The sequence below is a fragment of the Pistacia vera genome, unplaced genomic scaffold (assembly GCF_008641045.1).
Source record: "Pistacia vera cultivar Batoury unplaced genomic scaffold, PisVer_v2 Contig666, whole genome shotgun sequence".
Lineage (NCBI taxonomy): Eukaryota > Viridiplantae > Streptophyta > Magnoliopsida > Sapindales > Anacardiaceae > Pistacia > Pistacia vera.
The window spans coordinates 884,857-901,568 of NW_022196519.1; the positions used below are offsets into that span (position 1 = coordinate 884,857).

Genomic DNA, 16,712 nt, shown 5'->3' on the forward strand with positions numbered 1-16,712 from the left:
ACCATAAACAAATCCCATCTCATATAAATTTATACTAAAGCAAGTCTTTAAATATGCATATATGTCATTGCCAAGCACTTTTCATTAGCTTTACCATCAAATTAATTTGTCCCTTTCGTATCACTTTGTTAATGTTTGATTAGAAGACTTCACTACTTATAGAATATTAATTGAAGCTTACTCCATTAGGTCCAATGAAAAAACATAAAAATGATTAAACAATTAAACATAGTACATATCTTTCGCCAACCTGCATTCACATTTGTACTAGGAAGTCATAAAAATGAGTAGCTTTATACCAATATATAATATTTGAGCTAATTTCATAAACTATCCTCCGATTTTTAATATACGATATCTAGTCATGACTGAAAAAAAAAAAAAAAGTTAATAAAACAAAAACGTCCTTAATAAGATGAAAAATCTATTGAAATGATTTAAAAAGTTGTAAGACGATTAAAACTGTTTTCTTCTAATTCTTTTGTAATGTAAACAATTTTTCTAATTTTGAATATAAAAAATAATTAATATATTAGTCTTAAAATGTTAATAAATTATAACTTTTAAAAAAGTATTTTTATTATTTACACTAGGCTGCCCCCACGTACTTGCTTTGGGATTTCAAGCAAGCATGCTTTACTGAAAAAATCACACCCAATATATACTATTGTAACTACAACCTAACTTATCAATCACACAAACACAGTTAAGAATCAAGAATCAACACCAGAAATTTTACTGTGGTTCACCTATCTTGTTTCAAATAGGCTACATCCACATTGAGCTCCGGAAATGGAGAACTCACTGCACTAATCTTTAAGTGAAAACAGTTCACATACACACTTAGATCAACCCAATCTGAACAACCCTTAAACCAAACCAACCTGTAACTTCTAATCCTAGAGATATCCCCACATAAATCTCTAAACCTTGAGAGAACTATAACCCTCACAGAATGACAAGATCCTATCACTCAATCTTTACAAGTCACACAAATTTGATTCAAGTTTTTGTAATGCTCTTAGACAAAACGAAGAAGAAGCTAAACTGAATCTGAATTTTTCTACTGCTTTTATAGAGTTGACTGGAATTGAAGATAGTAGCCGTTGGATCTTTGTTTGATCAATGGTCTGAAATTGTCCACTCAAAGCACAAAACGGCAGCACACCACTAACTCCAAAACAACGCAGCTTCAACTCTTCACTCAACTCCACCTTGAAGACTTTAAACTCTATTAGTGCAGATTACTCAGAACCAAATCCCCCACCACTTTGGTCACTCCTGCCTATTTTATAAATAGTAAGTTCAAGCAGTGCTTGAACTTAGCAAGAGTGACTATCTTAGTGCCCATGTCTGTAGGGTTGTCTTTTGTGTTGACCTTCTTCAAATCAATTGTTCCTTGCATGACCAGATCTCTTACAAAATGGAAGCGCATGTCCATGTGTTTGGTCCTTTCGTGATAAACAGGATTTCTACTTAGGTGAATCGTGATTTGGCTGTCTGAGTAAATAATCACCTTCCCATTAGTCAAACTTGCCTCAGACAGAATTCCCGTAAGCCATAATGCTTATTTAAACACATCGGCAACTGCCACATACTCAGCTTCAGTCAACGAGATAGTCACAATAGGTTGTAGCTGAGTCTTCCAACTTATACAGTTGCCTCCAAGGATGAAGTAGTGAGATGTGGTTGACTTTCTAGTGTCTTTATCTCCTGCAAAGTCAGCATCTACAAAACCAACCAAATCAAGTGAAACGCCTCTATTGCAATATTCTAACCCAACACCATGAGTATTGTTTATGTATCTTATTACCCATTTTAAGGCTGTCCAGTGTTTAGCTCCTAGATTGGACATGAATCTACTTAATAAAGATATAGCAAAGGATAAGTCTGGCCTAGTACCAATCATTGCATACATCACAGATCCTATTATGTTTGAGTAAGGTACATATTCCATTGTTTGCATTTCAACCTCAGTTTTGGGGCATTGCTCTTTACTTAGCACAAAGTGGCTGGCCAAGGGCATAATGACCAGCTTTGACCCTGCCATTCCATATTTTGTCACCAATTTCTGCAAATATGACTACTGATGTATTTTCAGTACACTGCTTTTCCTATCTTTATTTATGACCATGCCTAGAATCTTCTTTGTTACCCCTAGGTTCTTCATCTTAAACTCAGAACTGAGTTTCCCTTTTAATTCAAGTATTTTTTACCTGGACTTACTCACAAGCAACATATCATCAACATAGAGTAATAGGTAGATAGGCAAATTGTCAGTTAATTTGAAATAGAAACAGGTGTCCTATTTTCTTCTAATAAACCCAATGCTCACAATAAACGTGTCAAACCTCTTGTACCGTTGCCTTGGGGACTGTTTAAGTCCATATAATGATTTATTTAATAGACACACATGATTAGGCATTCTTGGGTTTATAAAACCAACAGGTTGACACATGAATATCTTTTCTTCTAAGTTGCCATGAAGAAAAGCAGTGGTGACATCTAACTGTTCTATCTCTAAGTTGTGATGGGCAGCAACTAAAAGCATTAACCTAATGGTTTTATACTTCACTATAGGGGAAAAGACTTCATTGAAGTCTATGCCCTCTCTTTGTGTATACCATTTGGCCACTAACCTGGCCTTAAACCTAGGGGGATCATTAACTAAAATTTCTTCTTTTATCTTGAATAGCCACTTACACTATATTAGTTTGTGGTCTTTAGGTTTGGGAACCAAAAACCAGGTTCTATTTACCTCAAGTGACTGTATTTCCTCTTTCATTGTTGCCCTCCACCTGTCTCAGTTCATAGATTTCATAGCTTCCTCATATGATACAGGTTCAGTTCTCTATATTTCAGTTCCTGCAAGCAAAGCAGTGAATATTAGGTCAGCATATGAATATCTAGTTAGGGGTCTTACCTCTTTTCTAACTCTGTCCCTTGCAAGCTGATATTGTGGTAGATCATTCTAAGGTTCAGTCATCACTTCTATTGCATTTTCTTCTTCTTGTTCTGTCTCATTTGGCACTGCATCAACATCAATTGCTTCTTCTATTTCTGACTGAAATGTATCAGTTTGTTGGATTTCATGCTCCACCTCAATTTGAGTATTCTCACTAGAAGCTGGAATTCCTTCAGAGGTGCTAGGGCTATCTGTATCATTGTTAGTAGCTTTACATGGGAAAAATCCCTTTATTAAATACCACATCCCTACTCACAATGATTTTTACCCCAGGAGACTTTCTATCCCAAAGCCTATATCCTTTAATGCCTTCTTGATATCCTAGAAAAACACATTTAATGGACCTAGGTTCCAGTTTGCCCCCCATTGTGTGTGCATAAGTTGCACATCTAAATACTCTTAGGTGATTCAGAACTGATTTTCTACCAGACCATCTCTCTTTTAGACAATCTAAGTCTATAGTTGTGGAAGGACTTTTATTTACTAAATAAGCAGTAGTAGTTACTGCCTTCCCTCAAAACCTGGTTGGCAATCCAGAGGTGAATAGCAGGCATCTGACCTTTTCTAATAAGGTCCTGTTCATTTCTCAACTACCCCGTTTTGCTGATGGCTTTTTCTGATAGTCCTATGTCTAAGATACTGTATTCACTACAAAAGCTATCAAATTCAGTATTACAGAATTCTAGACCATTGTCTGTCCTTAAAGTCTTAACTCTATCTCCAATCTAATTTTCTACCAACATTTTCCAGTCCTTAAACTTGGCTAAGGCCTGGTCCTTCGATCTAAGAAGGTATACCCATATTTTTCGGCTATAGTCAACTACAATAGACAGGAAATAACTATTTCCTCCATGGGACCTTACTTTTTCAGGTCCCCATAAGTCTGCATGTAGGTATTCTAAACATTTATTGGCTAGGTGAGTCCCCTTTTTGAAACTCAACCTGTGTTGTTTTCCCAACACACAATTCTCACAGAATTCAAGAGTGGAAATAGTGTCCTTAGCAAAGCTTCCCTGGTTGCTCAGGATATTCATTCCCTTTTGGCTCATGTGGCCCAATCTGAGGTGCCACTTATCTGTCGCAGAGAGATTAGCAGAGACAAGTGCAGTATTTAATAATTCAGAGTTATAATTTCCCCAGAGGATATATAGGCCATTTTTCTTTTCTCCTTTAAGGACTAAGTTTCCATTTTTGTATATATTTAGACTCCCTTTTTTAGCTTTATAATAGCAGCCTGCCTCATCAAGTGTCCCTAGAGAAATTAAGTTCCGTTTAAGCTCAGGGATGTACCTAACCTTAGTCAACTTAATCAATTTCCCACCTATTAGTCTTATTGTTATACTGCCAATACCTTTGACCTACAAGCATTGTTGTTACCCATAAACACTGTTTCATTATCATATGGCTCAAAGTCTTGAAACCAATTTCTATTAGAGCTCATGTGAAACGAACAACCAGAGTCTAGAACCCATTCCTGTACATTATCAGATTTGGACACAATGAGAACTTCAGGTTCTTCTATTTTGTTTAGGGTTGAAGCTAGGTTACTTTCAGTGTTCCTTTGTTTTTGCTTTTTAATCCAATCAAAGCAATTTTTCTTTAAGTGACCTGTTTTATTATAGTGGAAGCACTTCCTAGTTTCTCCTTTGGGCCTATTATTTCCTTTTCCCTTTTTCTTATTTCTAGACCCATTATTATAAGTGTTGTCTTTTCTTGGTTGATTGGATTCTACTTTACTCTTCACAAACATGTTACTGCCATTCCTCTTTTGCACTTTTAATTCTAGTTCTCTAGCCTTTAATCCTACGATGATTAAATCTAGACTAGGTACAGTCCCAGAGTATTGTAAAGCATTCTTAACAACAACATATTCATCAGTTAAAGAGTTTAATAAGATCATGGCAAGACTAGTGTCCCCTAGTTCTTGGTCAATTCCTTTCAAGATCAGTGTCATCTTTAGAAATTCATCTAAATTATCTTCTATTGACCTAGCACCATCCATTTTATATGAAAACAAGGAACCTTTCAAGAAAGCAAGGTTTGGTACTGATTGTAAAGCATACAGAGTTTCGAGTTTACCCCATATCGCCAAAGGAGTTTCCAGCCCATCCACTTTCCTTAGTATGCTGTCAGACAGTTTCATCACTATCAGATTGTATGCCTCCTCGTCAATTTTTGCATTTCTCTTTAGCTTTTCTTCAGGCCACTTCTTTGTGTTCTTTTCCAGTGCAAGAGCTACTTTATTATGAGAGAGTAATGCCTTCATTTTCTTTTTCCAACTACCGAAGTCAATCTTCCCGTCATATTGCGCAATTTCCATTCTAGTCGTAGCCATGGTGGGTGTGTGTGATGATTATCCCAAATTAGGCCCCAATTAGAACCTCGAATCTTCAATCTAAGAGCCCTAGAGTACCCAAAAGTGTTTAAGATTGAAAAACCCCAATTTTCCTTCAAACCCTAGATTTCCAAAAAATCTTTTCAATCGACCCAATACTCAATCAATTAGCCGGACCTCACTCCTATTGCTCTGATACCACTATTGTAACTAAAACCTAACTTATCAATCACACAAACACATAATCAAGAATCAAGAATCAACACCATAAATTTTATCGTGGTTCACCTGTCTTGTTTCAAATAGGCTACATCCACGTTGAGCTCCAGAAATGGAGAGCTCACTGCACTAATCTTTAAGTGAAAACAGTTCACATACACACTCAGATCAACCCAATCTGAACAACCCTTAAACCAAACCAACCTGCAACTTCTAATCCTAGAGATATCCCCACATAAATCTCTAAACCTTGAGAGAACTATAACCCTCATAGAATGACAAGATCCTATCACTCAATCTTTACAAGTCACACAAATTTGATTCAAGTTTTTGTAATGCTTTTAGATGAAATGAAGAAGAAGCTAAACTGAATCTGAATTTTTCTGCTGCTTTTATAGTGTTGACTGGAATTGAAGATAGTAGTCGTTGGATCTTTGTTTGATCAATGGTCTGAAATTATCCACTTAAAGCACAAAACGGCAGCATACCACTAACTCCAAAATGATGCAGCTTCAAGTCTTCACTCAACATATATCTATATATATATATATATATATATATATATATTTATATAGTCATAATGTTAGACCAATTAAATTTATTATTATGAGGAGATTATAACTTAATAGATGTGTAATTATAAGAATTATTGTTTTGATTTTTTATTTATAATTCATGTTTTAGTATTATTAGGATTTCAATTCATTATTTTAGTAGCATTAGAATAATACCGAAATAGATATCAAAGAGTCATTGTAAGATTGAGTGATCAGATTCAACAACTTCATTACACTAATCAAATAGATATTAATGTCTTCCTTNTATATATATATATATCAAATTTGTCTCTAGCAAAACCTTATATAATAATATATGTGCAATTTTTGTATGTCAAGGGAGTTGGACATATGTTTGTGAAAGAGTTATTAAAGAAATTTGTAATCGTTGGGTTGGTGAACGCAAGATGTCGATACATAAACAAATCTCATCATGATAATTTTATATGAAAGCAAGTCTTTAAAAAAGCATATATTCCATTCCCATGCACTTTCATTTTTACCATCATAATCAGTTTGTTTAATCAAAATTTAGAAGACTTCACTATTTTCAGAAGATTAGGTGAATCATGCTCCACTATAGGTCCAGTGAGAAAAACAAAAATCATTAAAAAACAGCTAAAACATAGTACATAGCTTGACCGACATTTATAGTGTATTCACATTTGTGCAAGGAAGTCATGAGTTGCTAAAGTAAAATATAATATATTTCACTTTAATAAATTGTGTGTTATGTTTCATCTTCCACAAAGTTATGAAAATGCAGATGGGTTTCATATCTTTGCTTTGTTTGGTTTCTATTTTGCTTATAAACATTGGTGTTACTAGAGGAACTATCTGTTATGACACAGGAAATTTCACAAGTAATAGCACCTATGAGAAGAACAGGAACCTGATTCTCTCATCTCTTGCTTCTAATGTCACTCTTCATGATGGGTTTTTTTATACTTCAAGTATTGGCGAAGAGCCAGACAAAGTTTATGCTCTTGTGAATTATAGAGGAGATTCTTCTGCAGAACAAAATGCTAGTTGTGTAAGTTCTACAGCTAAAGATATTGCGAAGACATGTTTGAACAAGAAATAAGCAGTGGCATGGGGAGGGAGTCCTCAATGCATTGTGCGCTATTCAAACCGCTCTTTTTTTGGCAAAATGGTTGCAGATCCTATGGCTAGAGGCAGTTATGAGAATAATATGACCATAAACATGACACAGTTTGATCAGAATTGGGAGAGTTTGACGAACCGGTTGCTGAGAGAAGCTGTAGCTGGGGCTAATAATTCCACAAGTAAGTTTACAATTGGGGAGGAAAGTGTGACAAGCTTTGTGAAGATTTATGCACTCATGCAGTGTACTGCAAATATTTCAGAGTCATTGTGAGGATTGTCTTGGTCAATCTACGGGTTTCTATGAGAGTCACTACCATGGGAAGCCTGGCTGCCTTATTATGAGACCTAGCTGTATGTATATCTGGGATTTGGATCCTTTCTATAACGCCACTCTTGTTCCCACATCACCAGCTCTTCCTTCTTAACCGTCGTTGTCGCTTCCTTCTCCCCTACTAATTATTCCAAAAGGTATGTTTCAAGATCCTTTCCTGATATGAACGTTACAAAAGAAACATCTTCTTCTTTCTTCAAACAATTTCTAATCTTTAATGAACCACTTAGTAGGATTTAAAATCAAATGAAGTCCTGACCGTTGGATATTGGTTTATACTTCTTTTAGCCACAGATTATCAGCTTACGATGACTCATTCGGGGACCTAATGACTCGTTGGGTTTAGAATAAATTTACTAATATTTGAGCCTCACTCAAGTTAAATTCAGGTAAGCCCAAATAGGCTTAGGGTTTTATATTATATGCATTTTATAATAGTGAGAAGCCTAGAGAGTGTGAAAGAATAAAGAGTGAAAGCGAACTACCATCAAACTACTTTGTATTTGCTGCAGATTTCTAATATTCAATAAAATTCTCTATTTAAATGCTAGATGTAATTCTTTAATTGGAACTAACTAGAGTAATGTTTTCTTTACTTCTCTGTTTTCTTTATTAAATTGTGTGTTTTCTTTACTTTTCTGTTTTCTTTATTGTGTGCTATTGGCTATGTTTTAAACACTTATACTACATTACTATACATATATACATTGGACGTATACAAGAATTGTTCCGTTACTAGTTCAAATCTTGAAACTTCAAAATTTTAGTTTAAATATGCAATGTATTGGGCTTTGTGATATTAATATATCACTTATACTACATTACTGTATATTTACATGTCATTATTGTATAGACGAATGATATACTTTTCGGAATAGAAAATTATGAATATATAGGACTGTAAACACAATATTTTATGAGTCAAGTCAAGATTGCAAATAAATAACACGACATGCAAATGATTAATTGAACAAATTCTTTTATATATATGCAGGAAATGGGAAGATCTCCTCAGAGAAAATTATTACAATTACAGTTCCTACAATACTTGTCTTCATAATAAATTTATCCGCTTCATGCTATTGTCTCCCATGTTGGAAAGAAAGAAGAAAGTACAAAGCTGTGAAAGAAGGAAATGGTAATATATATAAAACACAACTGAAAAGCTTAAATTTGTTTTATCATATTCCCACTAAAACTAAATTAATACAATGTACTCCAGCTGGAGATGAAATTTCAGTAGTGGAATCTTTACAATTAGGCTTGCATACCATTGAAGCTGCCACAAACAATTTCTCCGATGGAAACAAGATTGGTGAAGGTGGATTTGGCAGTGTGTAAAAGGTAAGGAAATTTCCCTTTTTATTTTTCTTTAAACTAGAATGAGCGAGATTTTATCCTAAGAGATTCAACCGACTGAACTAGTTAGTATCACTTCATAATGATTATGATCTTATTATATATCTTCAGGTTACAATTCATAACGGACTGGAAGTAGCTATTAAGAGGCTATCAAGAAGCTCATGTCAAGGTGTATAAGAATTTAGGAATGAAGTTGTATTGGTTGCCAAGCTTCAACATAGAAATTTAGTGAGGTTATTGGGATTTTGTGTAGAGGAAGGGGAGAAAACACTTGTCTATGAATTTGTGCCTAAAAAAGCCTTGACTACTTCATTTTTGGTTTGATTCTTCATTTAGAACATCATAAATAAGTAATTTAATGTATCACCTGAAAATTTAAGTTATATTATTTTGATGGATATATGCATGTACAGATCCTAAAAAACGAGGACAACTGGATTGGCCAATGCAATGCAAAATAATAGGAGGGATTGCTCGAGGACTTATGTGTCTTCATGAAGACTCTAGGCTTAGAATTATACATCGTGATCTCAAAGCTAGTAACGTCTTGTTGGACAAGGACATGAATCCAAAGATAGTAGATTTTGGTGTAGCAAGGATTTGCGAGGCAAATCAAAGTCAAGTATATACAAGCAGAATTGTTGGCACATAGTAAGATTTAAAACAAACCTTCCCATTATTCTTATGAATTGTTTGGATATTAGATTACAATACTCATAGTGCTAGATTCTAGTGGTTATATGTCTCCAAAGTACGTACTACAAGGACAATTTTCGGTTAAGTATGATGTGTACAGTTTCGGAGTTTCAGTACTTGAGATCATAAGTGGCAAAAAGAGCAATAGTTTCTATCAGTCAGATAATAGGGAGTACCGCTTGAGCTATGTGAGTTCCAATTCAATTTTAATTTTATATATCTTGCATACTATAGGAGCTACATTTGTTATGAGAATTAACCAAACGATGTTCGTCACAGGCTTGGAGAATTTGGAGGGATGGAACCCTGTTAGAGCTGATGGATCAAACTTTTGACAATTCTTAATTTTCCACAAAATGAGGTGGCGAGATTAATCCATATTGGATTATTGTGCGTTCAGGAAGATCCAGCAGACAAACCCATGATAACAACAACAGTACTCATGCTTAACAGTTTCTCTGTCACACTATTGTAGCACAACACAACAGAGCATGCCAAAAATGAGTATAGAGTATGTTTAATCTTCAAGCAAAACCATGCCTTCATCTGTGAATGATGTGTCCATCACTAAACTCCACCCTCATTAGCACAAGCAATAGTTAAAACCCTTCATAGAGGTTATTTAACTTAGTTTAAGGTTTGTGGACTTATCAAATTTGCCATAAAGTTATCAAATTTGCCATAAAGTTATCAAATTTGCTTCTCCTAAATTATTCGATCCATTAAACTGATCACATATTTGCTTCAATTTTTCCAAATATTATTAAAAACCTCAAATATATATAGATATTTAATACTTTCTAAGGTATGTTTAATATTAATCGATCACATAAAACATTAAAGCTGAAAACATCAAACTTGGTTGACTAATGTCTATGTTTTATACACTTGGGAGCTATATATGTATTGAAAATTGTCATTGATGGGTTAGAGATTTTAATAAGTGTTATCATTCGAATCTTGTATTACTTTGAGTTTGATTCATTCAAAACAAATTTTCCATTCCAAAATTTGTGACTTTGGAATTATACCGACACTATCATATTTCATATTAATTACTACCGAATGACTTAAAATTTAGTTTATAAAGTTTGACTCTCTATGATTGAATAGATGTGCCCTCAATTGTAACCATCAGGTTTTTTCAAAACAAATCATACTTATAGTTTATATAATTAGATGTATCATGAAATTTTTCTTTCTCTAGAACAATTACGAAAACATTTTGTTTTATTTGTTTTTAAAACTCTTTCTCAATGTATTTTATATATCTAATTAACCAGCACATTTTGATAAATATATATCTAAAATATATTTGATTTTTTCGTGATCGGCATATCATCAAACATTGTCGTTTGTCGAGCCTTGCGGTGAAGACAGAGTTAAGAAAGGGTATTTTTGTCAATCCCCTGTAATTGGGGTTATATACAGCAAAATCTTTTTGAGGTGGGTTACTTTATAATATCCCCCGAAAATGTGGCTATTCTTCAAAACACACAAAATTTAAATTAACTAAAAAAAAAAAAAAGAGAGAGAGAGAGAGAGAGAGAGAAAGACGTTACTTCTCGGAGGAACTGAGAAGCAGAGGAACTACAGAACCCAGTAGCTAATCAACTTGTTCCTGTGTAAGTAAGATTTGCATTCTTATTTTCTTCTCATTTTTTGTTATTTTACTTATAAATTTGTATGCACAGTAGCTTGGAGTTTTGTTTGAGCCAAGAAAAATTGGGTTTGATTGATTTTTCCTTTACAACTCACTTTCATCTATATGGGTTTGTTTTTTTATTTAGTTTTAATGGATATTACTGGGATCAAAATGAGTTCTTTATGTGTTTTTTGTTTACAAGTTTTAATTCTGAAACTGGAACAGTTTTTTTTAGGTTTCAGTTTGGGTTCTTGAAGATGGCAATGAAGATCCTTTCTGGAAGCTGCTCTTCTGACCTTTCATCTCTCTTTAGAGGAGCTTTCTACATCAATAGGTATTTTTTTTTCAATTAATTATTATTATTATTATTTATTTTATTTTAGTTTTTTGGCATCCAAAAAGCATTAATTTTTATTTTCATACTATTGCTATGAAGGCGTATTGTTAAATTTTAGGAGATTTGAAGTGGAAGTTGAGGAGAAAAAGCATTTACTATGTTATATGTTGTGAGTGTGGTGAATTTGTGATTTCTTCTTATCACAATTTTGAGTTTCATTTTAGAAGATTAGTCAAACAGAATATCGAAATCTCGTATACTTTTTTTCTCGTATAGACTTTATTTTCTATTCTGTATCTATGAGGGATAGAGCATTGATGATTTTATTTTGTTCTTTCGCAGGACTCGACTCACTTCTCCTGAGGAAGTGTTCTGTTGCCAAGGAATCAGTTTTTCTAGTAGTATTTCGACCTCCTTACAAGAGCTAAATTACGGATATTAACATGTTTCTTTCCTCTTTGTGGTATTAACATGATAATGTTTTGATGTAAGAACAGCTGATTCTCGTGCAAATGAATCATTCAACTCAAGGGTAGAACCTCCATCGCTATTAGCGGCTGAAAAAAAAGAAGCCAAGTCTGTGCTAACCTTGTTCTTGATGCAGCAAGGTCTGAGCAAAGCAGTTGCTGCACGAACTGTCAATAAATCAGATCATTTCATCGACCACCTTATCTCAAGGCTTCATTCATCTCATAAATCTCGGTATCTTGTAGGTCCGGTTGCAACATGTAGTTTTTTCTTTTTTGGTACTTTTATCTAAATGTCTTTGTTCCCATGCTAATCAGTTTTACTTGTTATTGCAGGAAGAGAGCTCACAACTCTTGAGATTAGGGACACCCTTAATCCTTATCTTCAATCACTCCTTGAAGAGCATGGAAACTTTATGGTAGATTTAGTGAAGAACTTTCATACCGCACCTATCGAAGAAAAGCCAGCTTTGCCAGTTTGTCGATCCCATTCCAGCCTTGACTCCAAGAAGCCAGAAGCAGTCTCTTATGTAAGCGCCCCAAGTCCAGCAGCAGATCCATGCCCTCAACTTAGCTACCTCTTAGAGCTTGGAATGGATCTTGAGCAGATCAAGTTAGCTACTCGCAAATATCCTAGTTTTGCCAACTACAGCTCGGAGAGGAAAATCAAACCTCTAGTAGAGTTTCTTCTTGATCTTGGGGTAGCTAAATCAGAGATTCCTAAAATTCTTGTCAAAAGGCCTCATTTATGTGGACGTAGTATATCTGGTAAAATAATACCCATCATGTTATACTTGGAAGATATGGGTGTGGACAAGAAACAGTGGGCAAAAGTTATATTCCGCAGCCCAGGACTCCTCAGTCTCAGCAGGCAGAAGGTTCAGGCAGTTGTTAATTTCCTTCTTGAGTTGGGCTTATCAGGTGATGGCATCTGTAAGGTCTTAACTCGGTATCCAAAAACTGTAAGTTACAGTGTGGAAGACAATCTCCGGCCGACAGCCGAGTACTTCAAAAGTTTCGGGGTTAATATTGCCATCATTGTCCACAGATTTCCAGCGAGTCTTTGGCTTAGTATTGAGGGCAATCTCAAGCCTGTGACCAAATTTTTTTATGAAAGGGGGTTCAGTGTGGAAGATATCGGGACCATGGTGTCGAGATTGCCTAATTTATATGCTCTTAGCTTGACAGGGAGCTTGATACCCAAATGGGAGTTCTTTTTTACCATGGGTTATTCAAAATCTAAGCTGGTTAAGTTCCCTCAGTATTTTAGTTACAGTTTGGAACAGAGAATCAGACCACGTTTTGCACTTGTCAAGGAGTTAGGACTGACAATCGGGCTGGACTGCATGTTAGTACGATCAGACTGTGGCTTTGAGAAATTTTTGAAGATGAAGAGAAAGAATATGCTTGCTGACGAGCTTTCAAGTCATACAGAGAGCAAGTAATATGATCATTGGTCAGGAACTGGATTGTATGGCTCCTCAATGGAGTGCTCATTTAGATGGAGCAGCCCAATGGTACAGTTTTCAGGCTTGACTTTAACAAGTTTGTTGAAGGTATCTTCGAGTGTCGTCCACAGTGTGGTCCGTCCTTTTCATCAATTGTTTCTCTATAATCCTTGTCTTTGCTGAAGTTTTCTCTTCTGCATTACTCTTTCTTGCAAGTTAGTATTCCCAGGAAGCACGGAAGTGAATTCAATCACTGTTGTTTATATGAGCCTCTCTTCCTTATCATGCAAATTTTTTTGTCGCAAATTGATTGGCTACTTTAATGTAATTGTTCTTTGAAGGTAAGGTTTATATTCTGAACATTAATCTGGGAAAATGGTTCTTTGGTTGCTCAACAAGTGATTGTTTGTTGGTTATGAAACTTTGCTATATTTGAATTTAAGCTTTTACTGAATTACAACTGTGACGTTTTATATTATAAGTCTGTCGTTAAAAATATTACATTCAACATTGCAAGTTTGGTATTTTATACCACAAAACATGCAGGTTTTGAGATAATGAGAATGTAGACTTGATATCTTATATTAAAACTTGAGCATCACTGCATTTAAACAGCACAGGTTATGAATAGTACATCAAATGAGATACAACTGAGTCTTTGAATACTAAATGCTGAAGTCCTTCTTTCAATAAAAATCACTTTGTGATAGGAAGCAAGCTAGCTAATACAGAATCAAGTGTAATCAAAGATAAGACCCATCGAAATGTCGAAGTGATAAGTTTGTTGACATGTCTTGTTAAATGTTTGCTTTAGTGACTTGATGATAATGAATGCACTTGCTTTCTTCAGTAATGGGCTTTGGGCATTTACTGTATATACTTTATTACTTTGGAAGAGTAGTTAGAGAAAGCTCCTATATCTGCAATGAAGAATCTGTTCACTTGGCAAACTAGATTCATTTTAGAATGATGCTGTGTAAGGAAAATTTGAAGAAAACAAGAAAATGATAGGGACGCAGTCTATTTTTGTCAAGACTTTTATCCCACATTTGCAATAATTTTCATCTCTTCCTTGTCTTTCTCTTTCTCTCTTTTTCTTTTTCCTTTCACCGTTGTGTTCTCTTTCTTCATCTTCCCCAAGCTCATGTAAATGCATAACCCTGAAAAGGGTTTTAAATCTTTGCTTTATTTGGTTTCTTTGTGCTAATAAACAATGGCGTTTATAATTAACTATATGTTATGACACAGGGAATTTCACAACTAATAGCTCCTATGAGAAGACAGGAATCTGATCCTCTCATCTCTTGCTTCTAATGTCACTCTACATGATATTTTTTTTTTTTTTTCAGACTCTTGTGCTTGGAGGAGATTCTTCAAAAGTGTGCTAATTGTTAAAGTTCTGAAGCCAAAAAATCAGTTGTATGGAATGATAAATATTATTCAAGCATCCGAATCTATGGCTATAATTTCTTATTCTCACTTTAGAATAGGAGAAGAGGGAGATACCCAAACCAAAAATTATCAAGAAAGCACCTAGAGTCGGTACTCATTTTCTTCTTGAAGAGCTTGGCAAGATTTAGCTAATAATCATTCTGCTTTGTAACATGTGTGATGAAGATTTTCGTTTCATGTTGAAATTATTCAGGGAAGAAATAGTTAAGTGAGATGAAAGAGAATGTTAGAGAGAGGAATGAGTTTCTGTCTTCTTCTGTAATGTTTCATAAAAAAGTAGGGAACATACATAAGGCGTTCTTTGCTTTTTCATTGTATAAGTTCTCTTGACAACTCATTTGCCTAACTGGATTGCTCACCATGGGAGTCAAGTTAACCTTGTGATGTTGTTACTTTACTTGCCATTGAAATTGTATTAGAATTTAGAACTAGAAAGCATGATGGCTTCTTCTCTTTGGATAAAATTCATCCTTTCAGCCATTGTTATGCTCATTATTTCTCCCAATATCACAGCCCAGGAAACCACATACCGCTACCACAGATGCGTAAACACCACTTTTTTCACTCCAAATAGTGCCTTCTCAACAAACCTCAATGAAACTCTCTCTTCTCTGATCTCAAATGCCCCACTTAGCAATGGATTTTACAATACCAGCACTGGGGGCCTGCAGGGCCCTGATAGAGCCTATGGCCTCTTTCTTTGTAGAGGAGACATCTCTCCTGATCTATGCCAAATTTGTGTCAAGGTCGCTAGTAAAAAAGTCACAAACCTTTGTCCTAAACAGAAAGAAGCAATTATATGGTATGAAGAGTGCATGTTAAGGTACTCAAACAGGTCTATTTTCTCTGATATGGAAGAGGATACTTGTGTTTATTTGGGGAACCAGAACAACGTTATACATCCCAGTCAGTTTAATCAGACTTTGGCTGATTTGATGAACAGTTTGGCTCATGAGGCTGTGTCATCTAGCAACTTTTTCGCTGTTGAAGATGTGAATTTCACAACTGTTACTAGGCTATATGGGCTGGTGCAATGCACTCCTGACATTGTTTCATCTGAGTGCTGCATTTGCTTGGCTGCTTGTGTGAGTGAGATTCGTAAATACTGTAATGGGAAGGAAGGAGGTAGAATTTCTAAGCCTAGTTGCAATATCAGGTTTGAAATTTACCCTTTTTACTCAATGGCCTCTCATCCACCTCCGCCGCCAGCTACCTCAACAAGTAAAATTGGTAAGCATTTGCATTTGCCACTTCTAGGATTGTCGGATTCATATGCATCTGTCCAATGTGGGAGCCTGCATGAGCCACATGTACTGCTGATGCACGAAGATTCTTTTTCTTTATATTGAGCATTTAAGATATCCAAAGTGACCATAAGTTTTCACTTTATATATATATATATATGATGCACCTATCCCATTTAAATTGTTTATTAATCTAATCATAGGGTGAGTTAGTGTAAATAAATAGCGGGACATATGCATGATTACTTGATCAAATTCTTCTGTATGTCGGAAATTAATACTGTAATCACTGTTATAATGCTTTTTGCATAGTGAATGACCTCTCTCAGGTCTATACGGGAAGCTACATCTACTTCTATGGTTAGCTTGTCAATCTTTTTGTATCTTCTATAGTTTGAATACAATTCTTTTTGTTTCCTAGCAAAGAATCATCATTGTTACAATCATGTTCTTTAGTTTTGTATTACCCCAATAGATTTCAGTGCCATCATGAGTTGACTATGTACACATTTTTCTGGTTTGTGCATGCAGAGAAAAAAGGTTTTAC

At 35.0% G+C, this 16,712-nt stretch overlaps 2 protein-coding genes across 11 annotated transcripts; one reads left to right on the forward strand and one right to left on the reverse strand.

Annotated features, from left to right (window-relative positions):
* Nucleotides 1–1,567: 1,567 nt before the first annotated feature.
* On the reverse strand, nt 1,568–2,050 carry LOC116112726 (secreted RxLR effector protein 161-like). Its single transcript, XM_031398835.1, has one exon. The coding sequence runs from the start codon at nt 2,048–2,050 to the stop codon at nt 1,568–1,570; it is 483 nt and encodes a 160-aa protein (XP_031254695.1).
* Nucleotides 2,051–11,069: 9,019 nt separating this feature from the next.
* On the forward strand, nt 11,070–15,360 carry LOC116112702 (transcription termination factor MTERF5, chloroplastic-like). Of its 10 annotated transcripts, none has more exons than XR_004125285.1 (6): nt 11,070–11,197; nt 11,443–11,551; nt 11,897–11,955; nt 12,052–12,267; nt 12,358–13,810; nt 14,819–15,360. XR_004125285.1 is itself a non-coding variant. In XM_031398815.1 (5 exons), the coding sequence occupies exons 2-5, from the start codon at nt 11,475–11,477 to the stop codon at nt 13,464–13,466; spliced, it is 1,461 nt and encodes a 486-aa protein (XP_031254675.1). In that variant the 5' UTR covers nt 11,070–11,197; nt 11,443–11,474; the 3' UTR covers nt 13,467–14,336. The 10 variants fall into 10 exon arrangements, 1 of the variants encoding a protein (XP_031254675.1); XR_004125290.1 differs by having other exon boundaries at nt 12,358–13,577; XR_004125292.1 differs by having other exon boundaries at nt 12,358–13,538.
* The last annotated feature ends 1,352 nt before the right edge of the window (nt 15,361–16,712 follow it).

Bases quoted from the DNA above. Each gene is read 5' to 3' on its own strand.
- LOC116112702 (XM_031398815.1), top strand. From the start codon at position 11,475: ATGGCAATGAAGATCCTTTCTGGAAGCTGCTCTTCTGACCTTTCATCT. The intron at 11,552-11,896 runs GTATTTTTTTTT...GTTCTTTCGCAG, and splicing joins GGAGCTTTCTACATCAATAG to GACTCGACTCACTTCTCCTG. The intron at 12,268-12,357 runs GTCCGGTTGCAA...TTGTTATTGCAG, and splicing joins TAAATCTCGGTATCTTGTAG to GAAGAGAGCTCACAACTCTT.
- LOC116112726 (XM_031398835.1), bottom strand. From the start codon at position 2,050: ATGGCAGGGTCAAAGCTGGTCATTATGCCCTTGGCCAGCCACTTTGTG.